The sequence below is a fragment of the Pan troglodytes genome, chromosome 2 (assembly GCF_028858775.2).
Source record: "Pan troglodytes isolate AG18354 chromosome 2, NHGRI_mPanTro3-v2.0_pri, whole genome shotgun sequence".
Classification (NCBI taxonomy): domain Eukaryota; kingdom Metazoa; phylum Chordata; class Mammalia; order Primates; family Hominidae; genus Pan; species Pan troglodytes.
In genome coordinates, this window is record NC_086015.1 from 144,696,830 (window position 1) to 144,717,980 (window position 21,151).

Below are 21,151 nucleotides of genomic sequence, written 5' to 3' on the forward strand. Positions count from 1 at the left end.
CAGGGAGTTTCCCTGATTGGGGAGGGCCTGTATTTCCCGCGAGCGTTAGGAGATGTGCAGGTCTATTCATTGGGGGAGCCCAATTCCTGGGAGGATTTAGGGATCACGGGAGGGCCGGGGCGTTCTCCTGGTGGGGATTTTAAGGCCGCTCAGAGCCACGACTGGGAGCTACCCTTAGCCAGCGCCCCAAGCCGGGAGTACGGTTCTCTGCAGGGTAGCCCGGCTCGGGGGTGGCGAAGGCGGTGAATGGAGACCCGGGTGGGGCGGGGGCGGGGCCGCGGCGGGCGGGGCGGGGCGGGGCGAGTCGGGCCGAGGCCCGGGGGCGGGGCCAGGCGCGCGGCTGGCCTGGGCCTAGGCCGCTGCTGGGCTCCGCCTCGCCCGGCTACGCAGGCGGCAGGGCTGCGGCACGGGCCGGGCGGCACCATGGCGGCGGCGGCGCCTGCTGCTGCGGCGGCTTCTTCCGAGGCGCCAGCGGCGAGTGCAACTGCAGAGCCCGAGGCCGGGGACCAGGACAGTCGCGAGGTTCGAGTGTTGCAGAGCCTGCGGGGCAAGATCTGTAAGCGGGGGCTGGGCTGAGGGGACGCCCTGGCGGCGCTGGGCGCGAGGCTGAGGGGGCGGCGGGTTCGCGGCGGTGGCGGCGCCGAGCTGCGCTGGGATCGCGGGCCCGGGAGGGGGCCTGGGCCGGGCGCGGTTGAGGCTGGAAGGGGGTGTGTTGGGGGGCGGCGTCGCCTCGACGGGGCGGCGTGGGCCGGGGCTGCTGCTCCTCGGAGGGAGTGGGAGCTGGAGATGGGCCTGGGGTGGGAGAGCCCGGGCTGCGCCGGCGTGAGGGGCTCGGTCGTGGGGAGCGGCCTGGACGCGGGGACGCTGGAGTCCGGGGCGCGGCCGGGGGCGCGGTCCGGGGGCGTGAGGAGCTTCCGGCCGCCCTCAGACTCAGGCCTTCGCGCGGCTGCGGGCGCTGGGGAGCGGCCCCGCGGTGGGAGCCGAGCAGTAATTATACGGAGGCGCGGCCCGAGGAGGTGGCGGGCTGGGAAGTGGGGCTGGCCCGAGGGGAGGGGGCTGTTCGTTTCCTGGGCTCGGCGAGCCTGGGAGAGGTTGAAAAAGGCGCCCTGAGCTGCAGGAAACGGGCCGCCCTGGGGCCCGAGTGGCTACCGCGCGGTCTGTTCGCGGGTGAGCGCCCCGGGAGGAGCTCGGCGGGACACCTGTACTTGCCCCACCTCGCTGCGGCCGGGACTTGAATCGAGGGACGGCGTGACAGGCGGGACTAAAGGCAGGATGTAGTGGCTTCCTGTGAGCAGGTCTCAAAACACAATCACCCAGCCCGCACTCAGCCCGCTTAATTCCCTTCCTTCTCATGCGTGTAATTGCTACTCTAGTGAGCGAGCCTACCAGTTGACTAAATACGAAATTTTGCTCAGAGTTGTCCGAGCATTACTGTGGACAGATCATTTGAGTTCTGTCATTTGAACATTTTAGTTTTAAAAGCGACCCTTTGGTGTCAGGTTGCCATTTTTTTTTTCACAGTGGTTTATTTAGATGAAGTGCTTTTTCTTTTCTGTTTGTAAGAGAGATCAATAACATTTATTTTTGCATTTGTCGAAAATTAGCATTATTTTCTTCATGCAGTATTCTCAGATTGGAAACATGCCTAATGTTTCTTATAAATAACCCTCAATTATGAGGGCGTACTTTTCACTTTGAAGAAAATTGACTTGCATTAAAGTGGCTAACAATTCTTTCCTGGGCAGGATGTAAAATTTTCCTCTCCTCTAATACCAGTACTGTTGAGCTCACATTCTCCCACTTTTCCTCTTTTCAGGTGGTTCACGTATTTGGGATTTTATGAAACCTCAGAAGCAGACATGTTAACTTTTCTTATCTTTTTATTCCCTGAGGTAGTCCTGGGGCTCTTAAGAGATTACAGTTCTTAAAACCTGGAAAGTGACACCAGAGAGGTAGATCTTAGTTCCCAAAATTAAAGTTACTTTCTAGGGCATAAAACCTTTTCAGAATTCAGATTAAATTTTATTTATTTTTTCTTTTTTCTGTAACCTTATATTTGAGGGGAAAATTTTATTTTCAACTTTTGCATGTATCTAATTTAACATTTGGGAAAACTGTAAATGGGCCAAAGTTTCTCCCTTTATATGATTTTCCAGATTTTTACCACTTTCTTAGTGCCACTTGATGCTAGGCATTGTCTATTGGAGACTCACTGGTACGTAACTGCAGGTTTTACCATGGAACTACATATACACGTGTCTTGGAATTGAGGGTTAGGGTATCCAGAAGGACTTAGTTGTCCTGTGCTTTTGTCTGCCCCATGCCAAAGACCACTAAGAACAGTTTTGTAAGTGAAACTTGGGTCTACACATTAAAAAAAAAAGAAAAACAAAAAACCACTTTGTTTCTATGGTTTAAAGCAACCCTGGCTTGGAGATTGATCATCCAGCTGCTGGGAATGGTATTATTGCTGTAACCATAGTTGAAGTATTCTATCTGTTATCCTAGTCAGTTTCTTGCTTTTTAAATTGCTTATCTTATAGCTCAGGTTATGGAGTGTCTGCTTTCTAGAAAAAAAAAATGTATTTGTATACTTATATACAGAAGCTCTCTTCCCATTTCTTTGTCCTCCTTTTAAATGATGTAATCCACAGTTGGCTGACATTCAGAACCTTGTGAAGAGATGCTGTTTTCTGTTTCCCTGAAACTAACATGTGGGTTTTGTAGGGTGGGGACTGAGGGGTTGGAAGAGTCATTAGCAGGTGTCAAGGTCACAGAAATGAGACGGTGGTGGTTCTGACAAGATACTAAGCAGCTTGGGGAGGGTGTAACCGTGTCAGCTTTTCTCTTCACCACAGTAGGAAACCTTGGAAGAAAGCCTGATAGTGCCCACTAGGAGATGTGCTGGCAGATTTTATACTACTGATTGAGAGCCTCTTTTCTGGAGAGTTAGAGATCTGTAGGGGCTGAAAATTAGCCTGAAGAAATTTTCTTATTTCTGGACTTGCATAGGACTTTTAGCTGCACATCACCCCAGTGAAAAGTGAGGATGGATTGGTTTATGTATCTTGAATGTTCAAGAGATAATAGTCCATAACCTTCTTTAGGGATTTCATTCCTGTAATTATTTCGCCTTATACTTCACAAGGTGAAATATCTGTCAGTTGGACAGATATTTGTCTATTGGACAAGAGGAAACTTGACAAAAAGTGGTAACCAAAAAGGTGGAGGTCACAAAATAACAACATGAGACCTCAATATATATAAAGGATGAAGCCCCAATACCCCTTTTTTGCTTAAGTGTACTTTTTTTTTTTTTTTTTTTTTTTGCCGGGGGGCTGGGGAGGAGGGAAGAAGGGGCATGCAAATATGTTTCAGGTGTTTTATATGCGCTCAAATGAACCCAGGGAATTCGAGATCCATCTATAAGACAAAATATTGTCAGCAACCCTGGATTTGCTGCAGTTTGCGCTAGGAAACCATGACAGTTCTGAATTGTCTGCTTCCTTAAACTTTTTCAAGAGGTGAGTTTGGTTGTTTGATATCCTAAGGTTGTCATATGAACCCTTGATAAAGGAAATTAGGGGTGTACTCGACTCCATTCTTCGGTCTGCACTCCTGTGTAGCGAGTAGCAAGTATGCTAGAACACCTGAAACACATTTGCATGCTCCCTCCTCCCCTCAAAAAAAAAACAAACAAAAACCGTATTCAAACAGAAAAGAGGGATTGGGGCTTCCTCCTTTATGTATCTTCAGGCTTCATGCTGTTATTTGGTGACCTCCTTTTTGATTAGCACTTGTTAAGTTTCCTCTTATCCAATTACATTAGATTGTAAAAATGTTGCGGAGAGCACCCATGCCACCATATGTGTGGGCTTATCTACTCAAGGAATACCAGATCAATAAGAGAGCCAAATGGGAAAATTTTGTGTGAATTTTCAGATGTGTGGTACAGTGCGAGATCTGTGGGACTATGTGTTCCAAAACTCACTTAGTTTCTCTGGTGTCTTCAGACCAAGAATAGCCTAGGGTTATTTGACAGAGTAGGGAAGATCTATAGGGTATGGTTAAGTGCTTGAGCTTAGAGGCTGGGTGAAGAAGTTAGTTACCTGGGTTTGAATCTTCACCTAATTTCCAACTTTTGTTAATGTCTTTGGGCCTTCATATTCTTATATATAAAATGGGGATAGTAAAAATACCTATCTCACGGGTTGTTATGAGGTTTAAATAAGCCTCCCTCCCTACTCTGCCCCTCCTCATCTCTGCCTGCTCTTTCTCACTCCCCAGGATCTGGGTCATACACCGACCATCTCTTAGGAAGGAGTAAAGTAGGAGATAAAAACTAATCTTTATCTGATGTTCTTGTCCAACGTATACTGGAGTTTCCAGGTGTACAAAGCTGATTAAAATCTGAAGACCTATATTCTTCTTTAAACGTTGTTAATTAATCTTCATATGGCGTTAGCCAGCTCACTTATCTTGAAGCTTACCTTCCGCATCTTTTAAATGGGAATGATGCTTTTCCACTATCCATTGTATACAGGTTGTTCCCTCTGCTTGGGATTGTCTTTCTTCTTTACTCCACCCCATCTTTATGTCAGGAAGCTCCTACTCATCCCTCAAAAGCCTGCTCTATGTGATCTCCTTCCCAAAACCTTCTGAGACACTTCCAGTGCCATCTCTGGCCAGCATCTCTGCTGCTGGGGAATCACAATTCCTTGCTCGTTTCCTTATTATAGCACATTTCATAGAAATCATTTGTTCACTTCTCCTGTTAGATTGTGAGCTCTTTCAAGATAGAATTGATTCTTGTTCATTTTTTAAAAATCATCCCAGTGTCAGCACAATGCCTAGAACAGAATAGGCCTTTAGAATATGCCCTACCTCACAATGTTATCCTGTGGATAATTACTAGATATGAAAGTATTTTATAAATTATATACCTAAAAAAACTAGAAGGTGTTAGTATTAAGAGAAAACTGTATGAGTCTGCATCAGGAAGTTCATCCCTTTCAAAATCACAGTGCCCACTAAGCTTAGGTTTGAATTGATGCCAAAGTTGCCTTGTTAGGAAAAAGATTAAATTTTTCTTAATGCTCTGATTACTTATTATTAGGGCATTTGAATATTGTTACTAATTGGTCCTGGAGCTTGGAAAAGAAAATCTCATAGTCATACTTTACACATTAAGTGTTTTAATTTGACATGACAGGTTTGAATAAAACCGTCTATTTAATTCTGTGAAGTATAAATCAAAACATTTTATTGACTATCCAGTAAAGTTGAGTGGAAGAGATTTAAAAGGGTGTATTCATGCTAAGAGTTCATTTTTATCAGATATTTGAAATGAGATGATGAGTTATTTAGGATGGAGGAAGAATCCATCTTTCAGATGGATAGAAACTGGGGAGAAAAGGGTTCTTTGTAAAAGTTCACAGAGCAGTCTGCTAATCATTTGCTCTGTGGAAGACGGGAGGTAAACCTCAATGAGTTCATAGAGTTGTTTTTTTAAAACTTAGAACTCTTTGAATAGATCCTTAAGTGACTAATATAGCCAGAATAAAACCATCATTTTATCCCTTAATCATAGCTGCTAATCCTATTTCCTTGTTAATGTGCTTTATGAAATTATTTGACAATAATATCAGATTACATGTTTTTGCTACTAATAAAGTTCTATTCTCTTTTGAGAACTGCAAACAAAATGTTGTTGTATAGTCATATATTCATGTAAGTTAAGCTTTTTATGTGTATTAAGACATTTTTATGGCATCTCTTTAGGTTTGTATGTAATTTTAGTTATCAAAAACCCCTATCTAAAGTGATAAACATTAAAAGTTTGTATCAGTACACATACAGAGAACCATAAATGACAAATTTGTTTTCCTGTCATTAATGACAATGACTTTGGGCAAATTCTTTAACCTTGCTGAGCCCGTATTTCCTTACTTGTAAAATTAGAGGTTTGGATGTGGTCTTTAACATCCCTTCTACCATTTTGATTATTGCTTTTTAACTTGAACCATTTGCTTTAAGGCAGTACATCAGATGCTTTATTTTAGTGTTTAAATGTATTTAGTACACTTGTTTTGCATGATTCACTGTTTTAAAAATATTTAAGATTTATTAGATAAGAGCGTTTGAATTCTAAATTTTTTTTCTGTGACTGTTAATTAATTCAGCAGCACATAATACATATCTAAGGGTCTGTTAAGAGACGCTAACCCACTGGACTGAAATGGGCCTAAGCTGTGAATCGGATGAAAGATCCTATTTTATCCTAAAGTCTATACTAAGCAATAGCTGTTTTTAGACATCTGTATTCTTAGACAATTATAGAAATTTAAAGCTGGAAGGTAGAGAACATGAAGGTAGAGAAAATAAAGGTTCTTACCCTTCATTTTACAAATGAAGAATCTAACAGAGACAGCAAGTGTCACACAGTTGATGGCCTGTTCGGCACTGGTCCACTATTATCAAAGTTCTTTCTAGAATGCTATATGTGATTAATTTATTACTATGAATGTTGCAAATGTACTACATTTAATACACAGAGATTATACTACTTATCTGTTTATATATTGAGAGGTGGTAAGATTTTCACTGCGCCGTCTACACACTCTCAACTGTTCCTTCTTAAGAACTTTGTGAAGTGGTTAGGATTAGTGATGAAACTATGGTTATGACCTAGGTGGAGATTGAACCTGGATGTTTAGTTACTTGTGCCATGGTCTACCTCAGCTATTTTCGGTTCTGACTGTCTGTCACCATCACCTGTGAACTAAAAAAATTATGATGCCTAGACTGTACCCCAGACCTACTAAGTCAGAATTTCTGGTTTCAAAAGTTCCATAGGGGGTGATGTTGGGCAGCTAGGATAGTGAATTTCTGCTTTTGGCACAAATAGATTAGCCACAAACCCTACCTAAATGATGGCAACCTGCTGTGCTATCATTTAAAAGGTATCAGTAGAAAGGTTGGTGTAGTTACAGTGAGATTTTAGTTTGTTTGCATATATATTTGATGTATTAATTCTATTTGATTAGATAATATGAACACTTGGTACAAAATTCAAGAGGTACAAAACAGTATATACATTGAAAAGTATTCCTTCCTTTCATTATCTTCTAGCCATTCCCTCCCAAGAAGCAAGCATTACCAATTTGTTATATCCTTTTTGTTGTGTGTTCTTCCAGAAATTAAGCATTTACAAACATAAATTTATGTGCACTAATATATTCCTTCCACCAACATACAAATTATAGCAAAATATATACATTTTTCTGTATCTTGCTTTTTTACACTTAACAACATAGCTTGAAGATTTTTTCACATTCACATAAAGAGAGATCTGCCTTATTTTTTAAACAACTGCATAATATTTCATCATTTGGCTGTACCACAGTTTGTTTAGCCAGTCCCCTGTTAGTTGACACTTAGGTTGTAAACAGTCATTGCTATTACAGACATTACTACAATGAATAACCTTGTAAGCATGTCATTTTTAATATGAGTGTCTTTTTGTAGGATACATTTCTAGATAGATGTTAAATTGATGAATTGAAGGATATGTGCATTTTTATTTTGGAAAGACAATGCTAAACTATAGCAATTTAAGCTCTCACGAGCAATGTATGACTGCCTATTTCTTTATACCCACGTAGGGTGTATTTTAAAACTTCTTAATCTTTACTGGTCTATGAAATAAAAAGAACATTTAATTTGTAGTTTTAATTTGCACTTTTAAATGAGAGTGAGGATTGCTCTGTCACCAGGGCACGATCTTGGCTCACTGCAACCTCCGCCTCCTGGGTTCAAGCGATTCTCCTGCCTCAGCCTCCCGAGTAGCTGGGATTACAGGCATGTGCCACCACGCCCAGCTAATTTTTGTATTTTTGGTAGAGACGGGGTTTCACCATGTTGGCCAGGATGGTCTTGATCTCTTGGTCTCGTGATCTGCCTGCTTCAGCCTCCCAAAGTGCTGGGATTACAGCCGTGAACCACTGCGCCTGGCCCTAATTTTTAAATTTTAAATTTTTCTAAGGCTTGAAATTAAGTTATAGGATCTCTTCATATTTTTAAGAGCCATTTTTTTTGATGTGCTATGTGAACTTGTCTATTTCTTTTGTCCTTTTTTTTTCTGGTGAGTTACAGTCTTCTTGATTTGTGAGAAAATGCTTTATGCTGTAAGGAAGTTAGCTATTATTTTAAAACCTGTGCAAAGATTTAAAAAATCTGTATACTTTGGCTGATGCCTGAATTTATTCTTAAGTTGATTGTGAGATCCAGTGAGGGCAGTCAGTTGTAAGTTTCATCTACATATATAACGTCTGATGGTTGAGAAATTGAGAAAGAACTGCTTGAGGAAAGGTAAGTGAAGACTTATATACAAAAGTTAAAAGACAATAGATTGGGAGAAAATATTTGCAGTGTATCCTTCAGGCAAAGGAAATGTGTATAACACTGAATTCTTTGCCAGGCACTGTTTTAAAGCACTTTATGCGTATTAACTAATTTAATCCTTACAGTAACTCTAAAAATACCATTATTATCCCCATTTTACACATTATGAGGAAACAGATACACAATAGCTAAGCTAAGTAAATTGACCAAGGTTAGATGGCTGGTGAATGGTGGAGCTATCAATCAGACTGGGCAGATTGGCTCTAGAGTCCATCCTGTTAACTCTTAACCTACTATGCTATTATGCCTCTCTATTTATTATGTCCAGATTATATAAATAATTCATACAGACTTAAAAACAAGAGGCCATTAGAAAAATAAAGGATACGAATAGGCATCTCACAGGAAAGGAAATACAAATGTCCAGTAAACATGAAAATATTGGTAAAGTAAAAATTAATCAGGGAAATAAAATTTTAAAACATCAATTTACAAAAAAAGGAAAGTTTATCTCAGTCTTTGGTGAGGGTTTAGGGAAATAAGTATTTTCCTCATTGTTGCTGTGAGTTTAAATTGATAAAGCAATGTTGGAGAGCATTTTGGCTATATCTGTTAAGAATTTAAATGTCTATACACCATGCATTTTTACTTCTACCTATTTGCCCTGCATCAACAGTTGTACATTTAGAGAAGAGGCATATACAGAGATATTCAATGTTGCCTTGTTGGTAAAACAGAATAATTGGAGACGACTTAAATGTACATCGGTAGGAAAATGGATAATATGTTCATACACGTATTCTATAGCAACTAAAAAGAATGAGGTATATCTATGTTATGAAAGGAAAGTACTCCAGGATGTCTTGTTGGGTAAAAACAGCAAGTTGTAGAATAATATGTGTAGTATCCTGTGTATTGTTTTAAATCTCAAAACATTTTACTTTTCTGCATGTAGATGGATAAATACATAAAAAGAGGTCTGAACAGTTGTACAGATAACAGTGATTGCCTCAATGGTGGATAAAGGGAGTTAGCCGGTGCTGGGAAAACTGGCTAGGCATGTGTAGAAAGCTGAAACTGGAACCCTTCCTTACACCTTGTACAAAAATTAATTCAAGATGGATTAAAGACTTAAATGTTAGACCTAAAACCATAAAAACCCTAGAAGAAAACCTAGGCAATACCATTCAGGACATAGGCATGGGCAAGGACTTCATGTCTAAAACATCAAAAGCAATGGCAACAAAAGCCAAAATTGACAAATGGGATCTCATTAAACTAAAGAGCTTCTGCACAGCAAAAAAAAACTACCATCAGAGTGAACAGGCAACCTACAGAATGGGAGAAAAATTTTGCAATCTACTCATCTGACAAAGGGCTAATATCCAGAATCTACAAAGAACTCAAACAAATTTACAAGAAAAAAACAACCCCATCAAAAAGTGGGTGAAGGATATGAACAGACACTTCTCAAAAGAAGACATTTATGCAGCCAACAGACATATGAAATAATGCTTATCATCACTGGCCATCAGAGAAATGCAAATCAAAACCACAATGAGATACTATCTCACACCAGTTAGAATGGCGAACATTAAAAAGTCAGGAAACAACAGGTGCTGGAGAGGATGTGGAGAAATAGGAACACTTTTACACTGTTGGTGGGACTGTAAACTAGTTCAACTATTGTGGAAGTCAGTGTGGCGATTCCTCAGGGATCTAGAACTAGAAATACCATTTGACCCAGCCATCCCATTACTGGGTATATACCCAAAGAATTATAAATCATGCTGCTACAAAGACACATGCACACGTATGTTTATTGCGGCATTATTCACAATAGCAAAGACTTGGAACCAACCCAAATGTCCATCAGTGGTAGACTGGATTAACAAAATGTGGCACATATACACCATGGAATACTATGCAGCCATAAAAATGGATGAATTCATGTCCTTTGTAGGGACATGGATGAAGCTGGAAACCATCATTCTCAGCAAACTATCACAAGGACGAAAAACCAAACACCACATGTTCTCACTCATAGGTGGGAATTGAACAATGAGAACACTTGGACACAGGAAGGGGAACATCACACACCAGGGCCTGTTGTGGGGTGGGGGGAGAGGGGAGGGGGGAGGGATAACATTAGGAGATATACCTAATGTAAATGACGAATTAATGGGTGCAGCACACCAGTATGGCACATGTATACATATGTAACAAACCTGCACATTGTACACATGTACCCTAAAACGTAAAGTATAATAAAAAAAAAAAGAGGGAGTTAGCCTTACCTGTAATGGTTTGATTTCCTATAGGGAGTATATTTATATATTATATTATCAAAAGTAACTATTTATATAAATGAACTTGATACAGTATTAATCTTAAGCTGTGTCAGTCTCTGTTGCTCTACTTTGGAAGACTATCCTATCTGCAAAACAAGAGTAATCAAATGTTAGGTTTTGTAACATTTTGAGTGCTATAGAAGAAATAAAGTCAACTTTTCTGTTAAGTTTTTTTGGTAACTTTTGATATAATTTCAAACTTACAAATTGTAAGAATAGGCTGAGGAGGGTGGATGGCTTGAGCTCAGGAGTTTGAGACCAGCCTGGGCCACATGGCAAAACTCCGTTTCTACAAACGAAAAAAAAAAAAAATGCCAGGCATAGTGGTGTGTGTCTTTAGCCCTAGCTATTAATACTTGGAATGCTGAGGCCAGAGAATCACTTGAGCCCAGGAGGCTGAGGCTGCGGTGAGCTGAGGTCGCACCACTGCACTCCAGCCTGGGTGACAAAGTGAGACCCTGTCTCAAAAAAAAAAAAAAAAAAGTAGGAATAATACAGCAAATTCTTATATACTTTGCCTGTTTGACTAATTGTTAATGTTAGAAAAACTTTTTAAAATTTTAATACATTGTTTCAGAGAAATGTGGTAAAAAGGGTCTGAAAATTTTGGATCCTTTAAAATATGACATTTGTGTGAGTGGTACAGAATTTTAGTTTTGTATTTTACAGTTTTATATAAAATATTCTTGGTAGATGGGGTGAACTAATGTTTATTGAGTATTTACTGGTTTCCAGATGTTGTGTTAGGATACTTTGCAAAGTATTTCATGTAATCCAATTTCATGAAGAAGATTGTTATTCCTATTTTAGAGAAGAAGCAACAGACAGAGGTTATTTGCTCAGGACTGTAAGGGAGCAGAGCCAAGTTTTCAGAAAGTCTTTATGTTACCAAAGCCCACATCCCTTTCTCTACAAAGCTGCCTGTCAGATGATATATTGGAAGGAATTGATGAATACATTTATATTGTCAAGAAGTTGATAATTACTCCTAAATTGGCCATGGTCTAATGTAATGGATATTCAATAAAATTATGATGTTTGAATGCCATAAGAATTTATCTTCTGGCCTGTTTTGGGGGTTCATGAATGTAATTATTTTAGCTGCCTAACTGCTTATGTGGGTTTGTATGTACTTTTGAGTGGTTCTTGGATATGTGTACACACATACATACATACACACCTTTATATGCTCATGGGTGTAACTTCTTTATGTGTCTAGGTGTCTTTTTTTGTGGAGGGGGGGCGAAGATCAATATGAATCCTATTTTGGCCCCCTGGATGCTGTCACCAGAAATAACAGCCATATCCCATATATAGCCTGTCCATGTAGCCCTGAGTTCTGCCAGCACCTGGCTTTTTGCCTTCCTTTTGTTTGTCATACCAGGCTCTCTTGGTCACCTTGGTAGCTTTGCTAAGCTTCTTGTAGCTATAGGTACCATTGGCTTAGCCCAGAAGAGATTCCTGCCATATGTACTTCAGAGTTTGGTTTGCCACTTGAGGAAGGGGTCTGTAGGGAGCTTGTAGATCAGCACACATTCAAAACTGAAACCGGAAGTGGGCAAGGCAAACCACAGGAAGATCCTGCCCGCAACTTGGTGACGTATCTATATAACCCATAGACACTTCCTGGCAATACCTTGTGAAACTTGCCTTTTCGTGTATAGTAGTTTCCTAACTTCTTGTTCTAGACTAAGCTTCAGTGAAAAGTGATTAATATGATAGCAATGTAGATAACTGTATGATAGTTATTGTGCACATGACTTCCATGCAGCAACTAGCCCCTGATTATGTTCTGTAGACTTTATCACTGAGGAATTGCAGTGGTATTTATGCGTTTACTTTGACTTTGTCTTGTCACTAGCCATTGTCTTTCTTATGTGTAATTGTACTTATATATAGTTCAGGTTTATACCCACAAAAACCCTTGTGATATAATACCACTATACAGGATTGCCTTATTTATGTGGAATTGTACTTATATATAGTTCAGGTTTTATAGCCACACACACACACACGAAAAAACAGTTCTTTGCTTCACTGAGTCTCGGCTAGCCACCCAAACTGTGTCATATTCCTAGAGTCCTGTGCCCACTCAAGTGTTTGCTCACTGGTACTACCTCATTTTATCATAGTGCCTTGTTCTTAGGCAGAACCAGATTTCTGGTAGGAGTTATTTAATGTGTTGATTTTTTTTTTTTTTTTTTTTTTTTTGAGACGGAGTCTCCCTCTGTCACCAGGCTGGAGTGCAGTGGTGCGATCTCAGCTCACTGCAACCTCCACCTCCCAGGTTCGACAATTCTCCTGCCTCAGCCTCCCGAATAGCTGGGACTGCAGGTGCACGCCACCACATCCAGCTAATTTTTGTGTTTTTAGTAGAGGCGGCATTTCGCCATGTTAGCCAGGATGGTCTCGATCTCCTGACCCGCCCACCTCGGCCTCCCAAAGTGCTGGGATTACAGGCATGAGCCACCGTGCCTTGCCAATGTGTTGATTTTTTAAAGATTACCAATCGAGTGGGATTATAGACTCTTGGATTATTTTACAGATACAAGTCATTTGCCAGGAGTGAGGAAAATTGCTTGACAACTGAGTTATCTCACCATGTTAATTTATGCTTTGGAAAACTCTGCTTAGTGGTAGATATTCCAGCAGTCACCATATGCCTATTGGTACTATTTCTCATTCTCTGTCTGATTAATATCACAAACGTGTAACTTTCCAGTGGTGTTTTCAAGATGACAATTAAGGAGCCACTAAGGAAGGAAATAACAGCTACATAACTTTTTTCTTTTCAGTAGTTCTTGACAGTCCCCCCTCCTTTTTTTGTTTTTGTTTCTTCATACCCTGCAGCAATCTGATGTACTCTGAAGGGGGTAAATTTGACACTCTTTGGAAGGTCATGTGTGATAAAGACAGTTCTTCTCTTCCTTTCTCCATTCAGAACTGTTAAAGATAAATCAATGGGAGTGTTTTTTTCTTGTGTAAGATTTATTATATACAAAATATTTTTTAAGTGTGTGAAAACTGATTAAATGATAAAGGCTAAGGTAGCATGTTTAAAGCATGGTTTTCTGCTACTTTTCTACTAATCACTTAACCTCTCTGAGCCTCAGCTTCCTTGTCTACAAATTAGGAATAGTAGTTTTACTAATCATATAGCATAGTTGTGAAAAGGTTAAATGACTTGGTATACTGCCTGGCATTTTGTGCTCAGTTAAGTGTTGGTTCTAACATGAGCAGTAGTGATACTCATAAAGTATCTTTTCATAGTTTTCTTAATGGATAACTTATTTGGTAGAAATGTACTGGAGTATTCGTACTTACATGTATATCCAGTTCTTGTAGTGTTCATCAGGTTAAACTGGCAATAAGTGTTAATATCTGAAAGCATTAGAAATCAGTGTTACTCTGTGCTTTTTAAATTTCAAGTGTTGTCTCTCAGATTTTTTTATTTATTTATTTATTTTTTTTGTCTCTCAGATTTTAGAGCTATGGAGAACCTAGAAGATTAACTGGCTAAGGAGTTGCAAACTCAAATATACACAGACCAAGTATAATGCAGTAAAGCCCAGCAGAGATTATTATGATTTAGTAAGATACACCTGTCTGCAGTTTCCACTCAAAATCATTTTGCCAGATTTTGATTATTAAAGAGAAACCAGAAATACAAATTTATTTATTGTTAGCTCTCAGTTTCTAGATGGTCACAAATTATTTTTTAAATTTGGTGCAGGCCAAACAAATCTCTGGCTAGCCAACCTCAGATTTGTATCCTCATTTTAGAGATGTGGAGCTTGAGGTATAAAGGTTGGACGTGTTTCCATGTATTTCCTATAATAGAAATCCATTGATTCTGTAACAAAGGACTCATTTTAAAAAATGACCTCCTCTGTTATACCCAGTTGTTACATTACAGGTTATTTTTGGTCAGGAGCTAATGGCTTGGATGAAGGGAATTGTATATAGATGCTAATTTTTAAGAATGTCTAGCCAAGAAAGGGCACTAATAGTTACTATCCATTGAATATTTACTCTGTCTTAGGCATTGTGCCAAGCGCTTTACCTTAGTTAATACTCACAACAATCTTGAAGCATTATAGTTACCTCTTTTTACATAAGAGGTTGAGAGTAAGGACATACAGATAGTTAAATGCAAAGTTCATGTTGAAACGCAGATGTCTGCCTCTGTAATGCATTCATTTAACTTGCTATACTATACTAGTACTGTATATGTTTTTATAATTATGCATACCTTTTATCATATTGCAAAAATTGAAATTAAACTTTAGAAGAAAATTTCAAAGACCTTATGATATATTACCATTATATAGGATTGTCTTATTTATATGTAGATTGGCACAACAGCATTTTAATTTTACTCTAAACTAGTCAATACCAGAGACTATATCATATTTTTAAATGTGCATTAGATTCATTCTTTCTCACTTTTTTTTGTTGTTGTTGTGAATGTAAATGACAAAATGTGCATATTTTATATCTTTTCATCACCTGAAGTTCTACTGTTCTGTGTAGGTTGATACTTCTATTACTGGTTGAGCATTCCAAATCTCAAAGTCCAAAATTCCAAATGCTCCAGGATGCAAAACTGAGCACCAACATGATTCTCAAAGGAAATACTCATTGGAGCATTTCAGATTTTCAGATTTGGGATGCACAACTGGTAAGTATATATAATGCAAAATTTCAAAATGTAAAAACATTTGAAATCTGAAATACTTCTGGTCCTAAGCATTTCAGATAAGGGATATTCGATCTGTATTAGAACATTATGTCCTGAGTCATTCAAGCCAGTTAATGCCAAATTCTGTGGATTCTGTCTCCATAGTAGCTCTTCTATTTTTTCTTTCCTCCTATCTCCGTTTGTTACCTTAATGTAGGCTCTTCAGACTATCAGAGTACTTTTCCTGAAGTATGAACCACACAGAAACTTTTAGCGACCCTTGTTGCCTACTGAATAAAGTTAAACCTTAGCTTGGCATTTTAGGTTCTCTGTTTGATACTAGCTGTCCTTTATAATCTTTTCCCTCTCATTCCCCCTTCATCTCTCTTTATGCTTTAGTCAGTTTATACTATTCACTGCCTCCTCGATGGTGCTCTTCTTGTTGCCACCCTCCAGAACTTGTTCACGTTATGCCTTCCTCCTGGAATGTTATCCTCCGATCCCCAATTTCTGTATTTTGAAAATATATATCATTCAGAAGAGTTATTGTGAAGATTAAGTAAAATAATATATATGAAGTCAATGAAAAATCTGTGTAATACATATATTAATTTATTCAGTAAGTGGTAGCTATTATTATGATTTGGCTTTCTGTCACCCCAAATAATCCTTAACTTTGGATCATCTTGTCCGGGACCCTGGCTCTTTGCAGTTTTTCTAGGGGATTAATCCCACTGGGACCCATGTTGGCGCCTACCCTTGTACTTCAGGTAACCTTTGAAGCAGACCTGGACCTACTACATCTCTTTCAGATGGGAATAGTTTCTCAGCACAGCTGTATTCAGAAAGACCTTAAGAGTTGAATAGAAAGACTCTAGGCTTTGGAGTTTGATTTATGCCAGATAACCTTACCAGCTATGTAACTGAATTTTTTTTTCTTAATTTATGAAAGGGAATAGTAATGCTTATCTCACAGGGTTGTCGTACCGATCAAATGAAACATTTGAGAAAATATTTAACACTGTCTTGGAGCATCTAACTACTTAATAAATCTTTATCTTCTTTTCTGTCTTATCCCTGTAGTGTCGTCCCCTAGGACATGAAGAAACATACATGCAAACCTTCAGGTATAAATGCATGCACATAATCCTCAAACATCCACATAGGCACATATGTACATACTCACATATGTACATACTCACATACATGAACAGAAGCATATACATCAGAATCTCTACCTTTGATAGTAGCCTGATATTGGAATTTTTGTCCTAGATAAAATTTATATGGTAGGATTTGAATTTACTGTCTGATGACTGTTACATGGAATCATTGATCTTGTACATAGAGAGTTGGCTGTTTTTCCATTTCTGTTAATCTTAACAGTTTTGATTTGATGGTGTTTATCTTTCGCGCTTTAAACTATTTACTTTTTAACAATATCTAAAAGCTGCTGTTTTCTATAGTTACATGTCTCTCCTCTTTTTTCAGGTATTTATGCAGAAGTTACTTTCTGAATGAAGCCTTCCTTGAGCTACCTCATTTCTTGTGGTGCCCATACTTATTAGTATTAGGGCATACATTTTTACTTATTTATCTTATTTGTTGTCGATCTCTCCATGTGTGTTAGCCTAATAAGGACACAGACTTTTTGTCTGTTTTGCTCACTGTCATATCCTAGCAGCTTAGTAGGTACTCAGTAAATATTTGAATGTGTGAACTTCAGCACTGGTTTATTTTCAAAACGTCTCTGTATTAATACAATAAAGATTCTTTAAGTGCTTTTGGTAACTGTATACAGGAGACTTTTTAAAAAATCTTTGGAGTAGTTGACATAAATCAACTTAAATGAAATGGAAAAAAGAAGCTGACATACAATTTTATGGTTTGTGATGTGGTATTGGAACCTCTTTTTTGCCCATGCCAAAGTTATATACACACGCATTGATACTTATTCAGCAGCTGTTTCATTATATATTTTATGCTAAGGATGGTGCTAAGAATTGGTCCCCTTCCTCAAGAAGTTTATAGTTCAGTGAAGAGACAACCAAACTGCTTTTGCTTGGTTGTGTCTCATCTTTACCACCTCAAAACATTAGAGAGCCCTGAGGCTCAGTCTTCAAATTTCTTTTCTATATTTGCTCCCATTGTGATTTTGTATTGTCTCTTGGTTTTGTAAATTTTATGTACTTACTGATGATTCTCAAATTTTTTCTCTATCTAGGACCCTTTGTCCTTGGACAGATTGTCTGCACTTGGATGTATAAGGCATCTCAGATTTAATATTCAATACAGTCTCTTGAATTTGGTCCCCAACAAGAGGCTGTGTCTCTAGAAATAGCATCTCTATTCATCCAGCTGCTCAGACTAAGACTCTTAGAAGTCATTCTTGACTACTCTATTTCTCACACCCTACAGTAAATCCTGTTGGCTCCATCTTCAAAATACATGCCCAAATGACCCATTCTCTCCAGACCCGTGTCTGCTCTGCCCCTCTCCTGACCTGCAAGTTTTCGCTCGTTGAGATTACTACAGTAGCCTCCTATCTAGTCACCTGCTTCTACCTTTCCCCTCTGCATTGATTTTAAAACAAAAAATCTTGCCATTTTTATGCTGAAAATCCTTCAAAACGTTACCATCTGACACACAAAAAAAGCCTAAGACTTTCCAGTGCCTGTAAGACCTTATTTAACCTGCCTCCTCCCATACCCTTACTCCATCTCTTACTATCTCCTCCCTCTCCCCACTTTGCTTATTGCTTTGTAGCCATACTGCCCTCCTTGCCACTCCTCCAGTGTGCCAAACTATCCTGTCTCAGGGCCTTTGCACATTTTATTCTTTCTGCCTGTCCGTCTCCTTCCCCAGATATCTGTATGGCTTATACCCTCAATGACTTCCTTCAGGTATCTGCTTAAATATTTTAATTGAAAAGCCTTCCCTGCTTCCCTATATAAAATAACATTGACCTCCTCCCTGTCTCTACCCTCTGGGCCTGCCATTCCCTAACTCTCTTAACCTGCTTTGTTTTCTTGAATAGCAATAAATATTTATTTCTTCCATGACAATAAATACTATATGCTTATTTAAGAGTTTGTGGTATTTGTCGTCCCTGTATATATTGTACAACAGTTTCGTATGGGCAGAGACCTGTTTTTATTCACTGTTATATCCCCAGCACTTAGAACAGTGCCTCGCGTGTTTAGGCACTTAGTAAATATTTGTTGAGTGAAATGCAACAAGTACAAAACAATATGATCACTGTAGTAGAGATGCAAGGTACAGTAGAAACACATGGGAAAGAGTGACATGACTACCTAGGAATTGAGGAAGACTTTGCAAAGATGCCCTTAAGCAGAGCTCTTTGGAGAGAAAAACAGGTAGGGCATTTCATACAAAGAAAATAGCATTGCAGATACACAGAGGAATGAGAGAACAGTGTGTTCAAGGAACTAAAATATAGTACTGCTACAGCATAATTTGTGGGGGTAAAGATGAACTAGATGAGGTTGAACATGTAGTAGATAGCACCTGATCATGGAGGGATGGAGGTTTTTTGTGCCAGACTAAGGAATTTTAGATTTTGTCCTGTCAAGTGGGCAGTGGTAGATAGTGTGAGCCATTGAAGACTTCTAAGCAAGGGATGTTTTATTTATATTTATTTATACGTATCTCTGTGTTTGTGTGTGTGTGTGTGTGTGTACGTATTAAAAAGGTAACTCTAGCAACATTGTGAAGGTTGAGTATCAAAGCTAAACACAGCATTTTATTTAAGATATGTATGATTTAGGAAGATATGATGTAGAAAAACAATTACTATCACATGTGGGCGAGAGGATATTTCATTTTATATTTGGACAAAATCATGGATGTATAGTGGGAAGATGTTCTTGGCATACTTGCAGTACATTTGTGAAAGAGAAGAAATGCACAATGGAGGATTATTCTGTTTGTCTTTGAAAATCCACCCTTTAAGAAAGAAGACTTTAAAAAATTAGTTAACAGTTATGTTGTAAGTCGTAATGTACACTAAAAAAGTGCTTAAGGAGTACCAGTTATGAATCAACAAGAAAAGATGTTACAGAATAAAATAAATTGTGCTTGAATGTCAACCTCCTTTCTTCATAGAGGAACAGTTGGTTGTCATTGATATACCTCCTGATCTTGATTTATTGTTGAAGGAAATAGTGACAGTTGTACACACAATCAAATCTATACTGTTTGCTGTGGGAACAATGTATCTGCCTTTGTAGGACAAATGTCTGCTTTTGCATATTGCAGGACTCCGCATGCACAGAGTTTTTGAAATGAGGGATGAACTATAAAAACATTTCTTCCTTTCATTCAAATGCAAGTAAAAACCATTTTTATTATTTCAGCTGGCTTGCTTGTGTCATATCTTAGCAATATATTGAATTTCTTGAATACTTTATTCTTATTAATTTAGGGTCAAACTATGATTTGTGAATTTAAGGATAAAATAGAGGCACCCAAAATGGTGCACATGATTTGAATGTTAAGAATTTGGATTTGGCACTCCCAGCCAGGCATGGTAGCTCACGCCTATAATCCCAGCACTTTGGGAGGCCAAGGCAGGCAGATCTCTTGAACCCAGGAGTTCAAGACCAGCCTGGGCAACATGGCAAAACCCTGCCTCTCCATAAAATACAAAGCAAATTAGTCAGGCATGGTGGTATGTGTCTGTAGTCCCAGCTACTCGGGAGGCTGAGGTGACAGAATCACGTGAGTCCAGGAAGGCGAGGCTGCAGTGAGCCATGATTGTGCCACTGCACTCCAGCGTGGGTGACAGAGCGAGATCCTGTCTCAAAAAAAAAAAAAGAAAAGAAAAAGAAAAAAGAATTTGGCATTCCAAATTCATGAAAATATGAACACTGTATTATTGAATATATTTTTAAAATTTTATCCAAATGCTACAGAAGATGAAGAAATATTTTGTGAAGGTAGATACAACTATATATGGAGTTAAGATCCATTTCCCAAGTTAAAGGATTCCCTTTTTAACTGTGCTGCTATTCAACTCACTATCTGATGGAACAATGAAAATAATTTTCAGTGAAAAATTGCTTTGTAATTTCTGAGTCCATGTTTGATCCAGATAGCCACGTGTAGCCGGTGGATTTACCCAACCATGATGACCAGTAACTCAAAGTGGGATTTTCTAATTTGTTGGAAACGAAGGTTAGAAAAGAATTGAGATTAGGTGACAGCATCAACTCTAGTTAGTTTAAGCAGAAAGAGCTTTAATAAAAAAATTTTAAGTGGCTTACAAAATTGTTGACAAGGCTGAAGAAACAGACTCTAGATCTAGAAAAAGCCACGTTGCATCTAGGCCACCAAGAGAGTTATTGCCTCTTTTAGGATCAGAAAGACTTTTGCAGAATTGTGAAACTGTAACTTTTAGATGCCTGTCTTAGAACCTTACCACCTCTGCCATGATCAAGAGTCTACTACTGTTAGGAAATAGCCATTAGCAAGCAGCCACCTTCCTCAGTAAGCCGTTGTTGTTGCTGGCCCTAGAGCCAAGCCCTGCCTACCACAACCTGTACTGCAGAATGGATGCCTTGTGCCTTTCTTAATATTCATGAAATCTGTGACTGAATACTAGGACTTCAACAAATACTGCTGCGAACATGAACATCTCCATGACAATGTTTGCTAGTAAAACAACCCAAACTCAACCTCCCTTCTCTTCTGTCCT

General features: G+C 39.1%; 1 protein-coding gene across 7 annotated transcripts in view; it reads left to right on the forward strand.

The window, feature by feature from the left end:
• The first annotated feature begins 330 nt into the window (after positions 1-330).
• The window catches only part of RASA2 (RAS p21 protein activator 2), a 129,578-nt gene continuing 108,757 nt past the window's right edge, over positions 331-21,151 (forward strand). For 4 of the 7 annotated variants that reach the window (XR_010155345.1, XM_054682306.2, XM_001160757.7 and 1 more), the window contains exon 1: positions 337-556. Coding sequence is in view for 6 of the 7 variants with exons in the window: in XM_054682306.2 (XP_054538281.1) it covers positions 424-556 (133 nt within the window). In the remaining variant the exon portion in view is untranslated. Of the gene's footprint in view, positions 557-21,151 lie in introns of all 7 variants that reach the window. The other 3 variants (XM_009446575.5, XM_001160805.6, XM_009446578.5) reach the window with 3 other exon arrangements.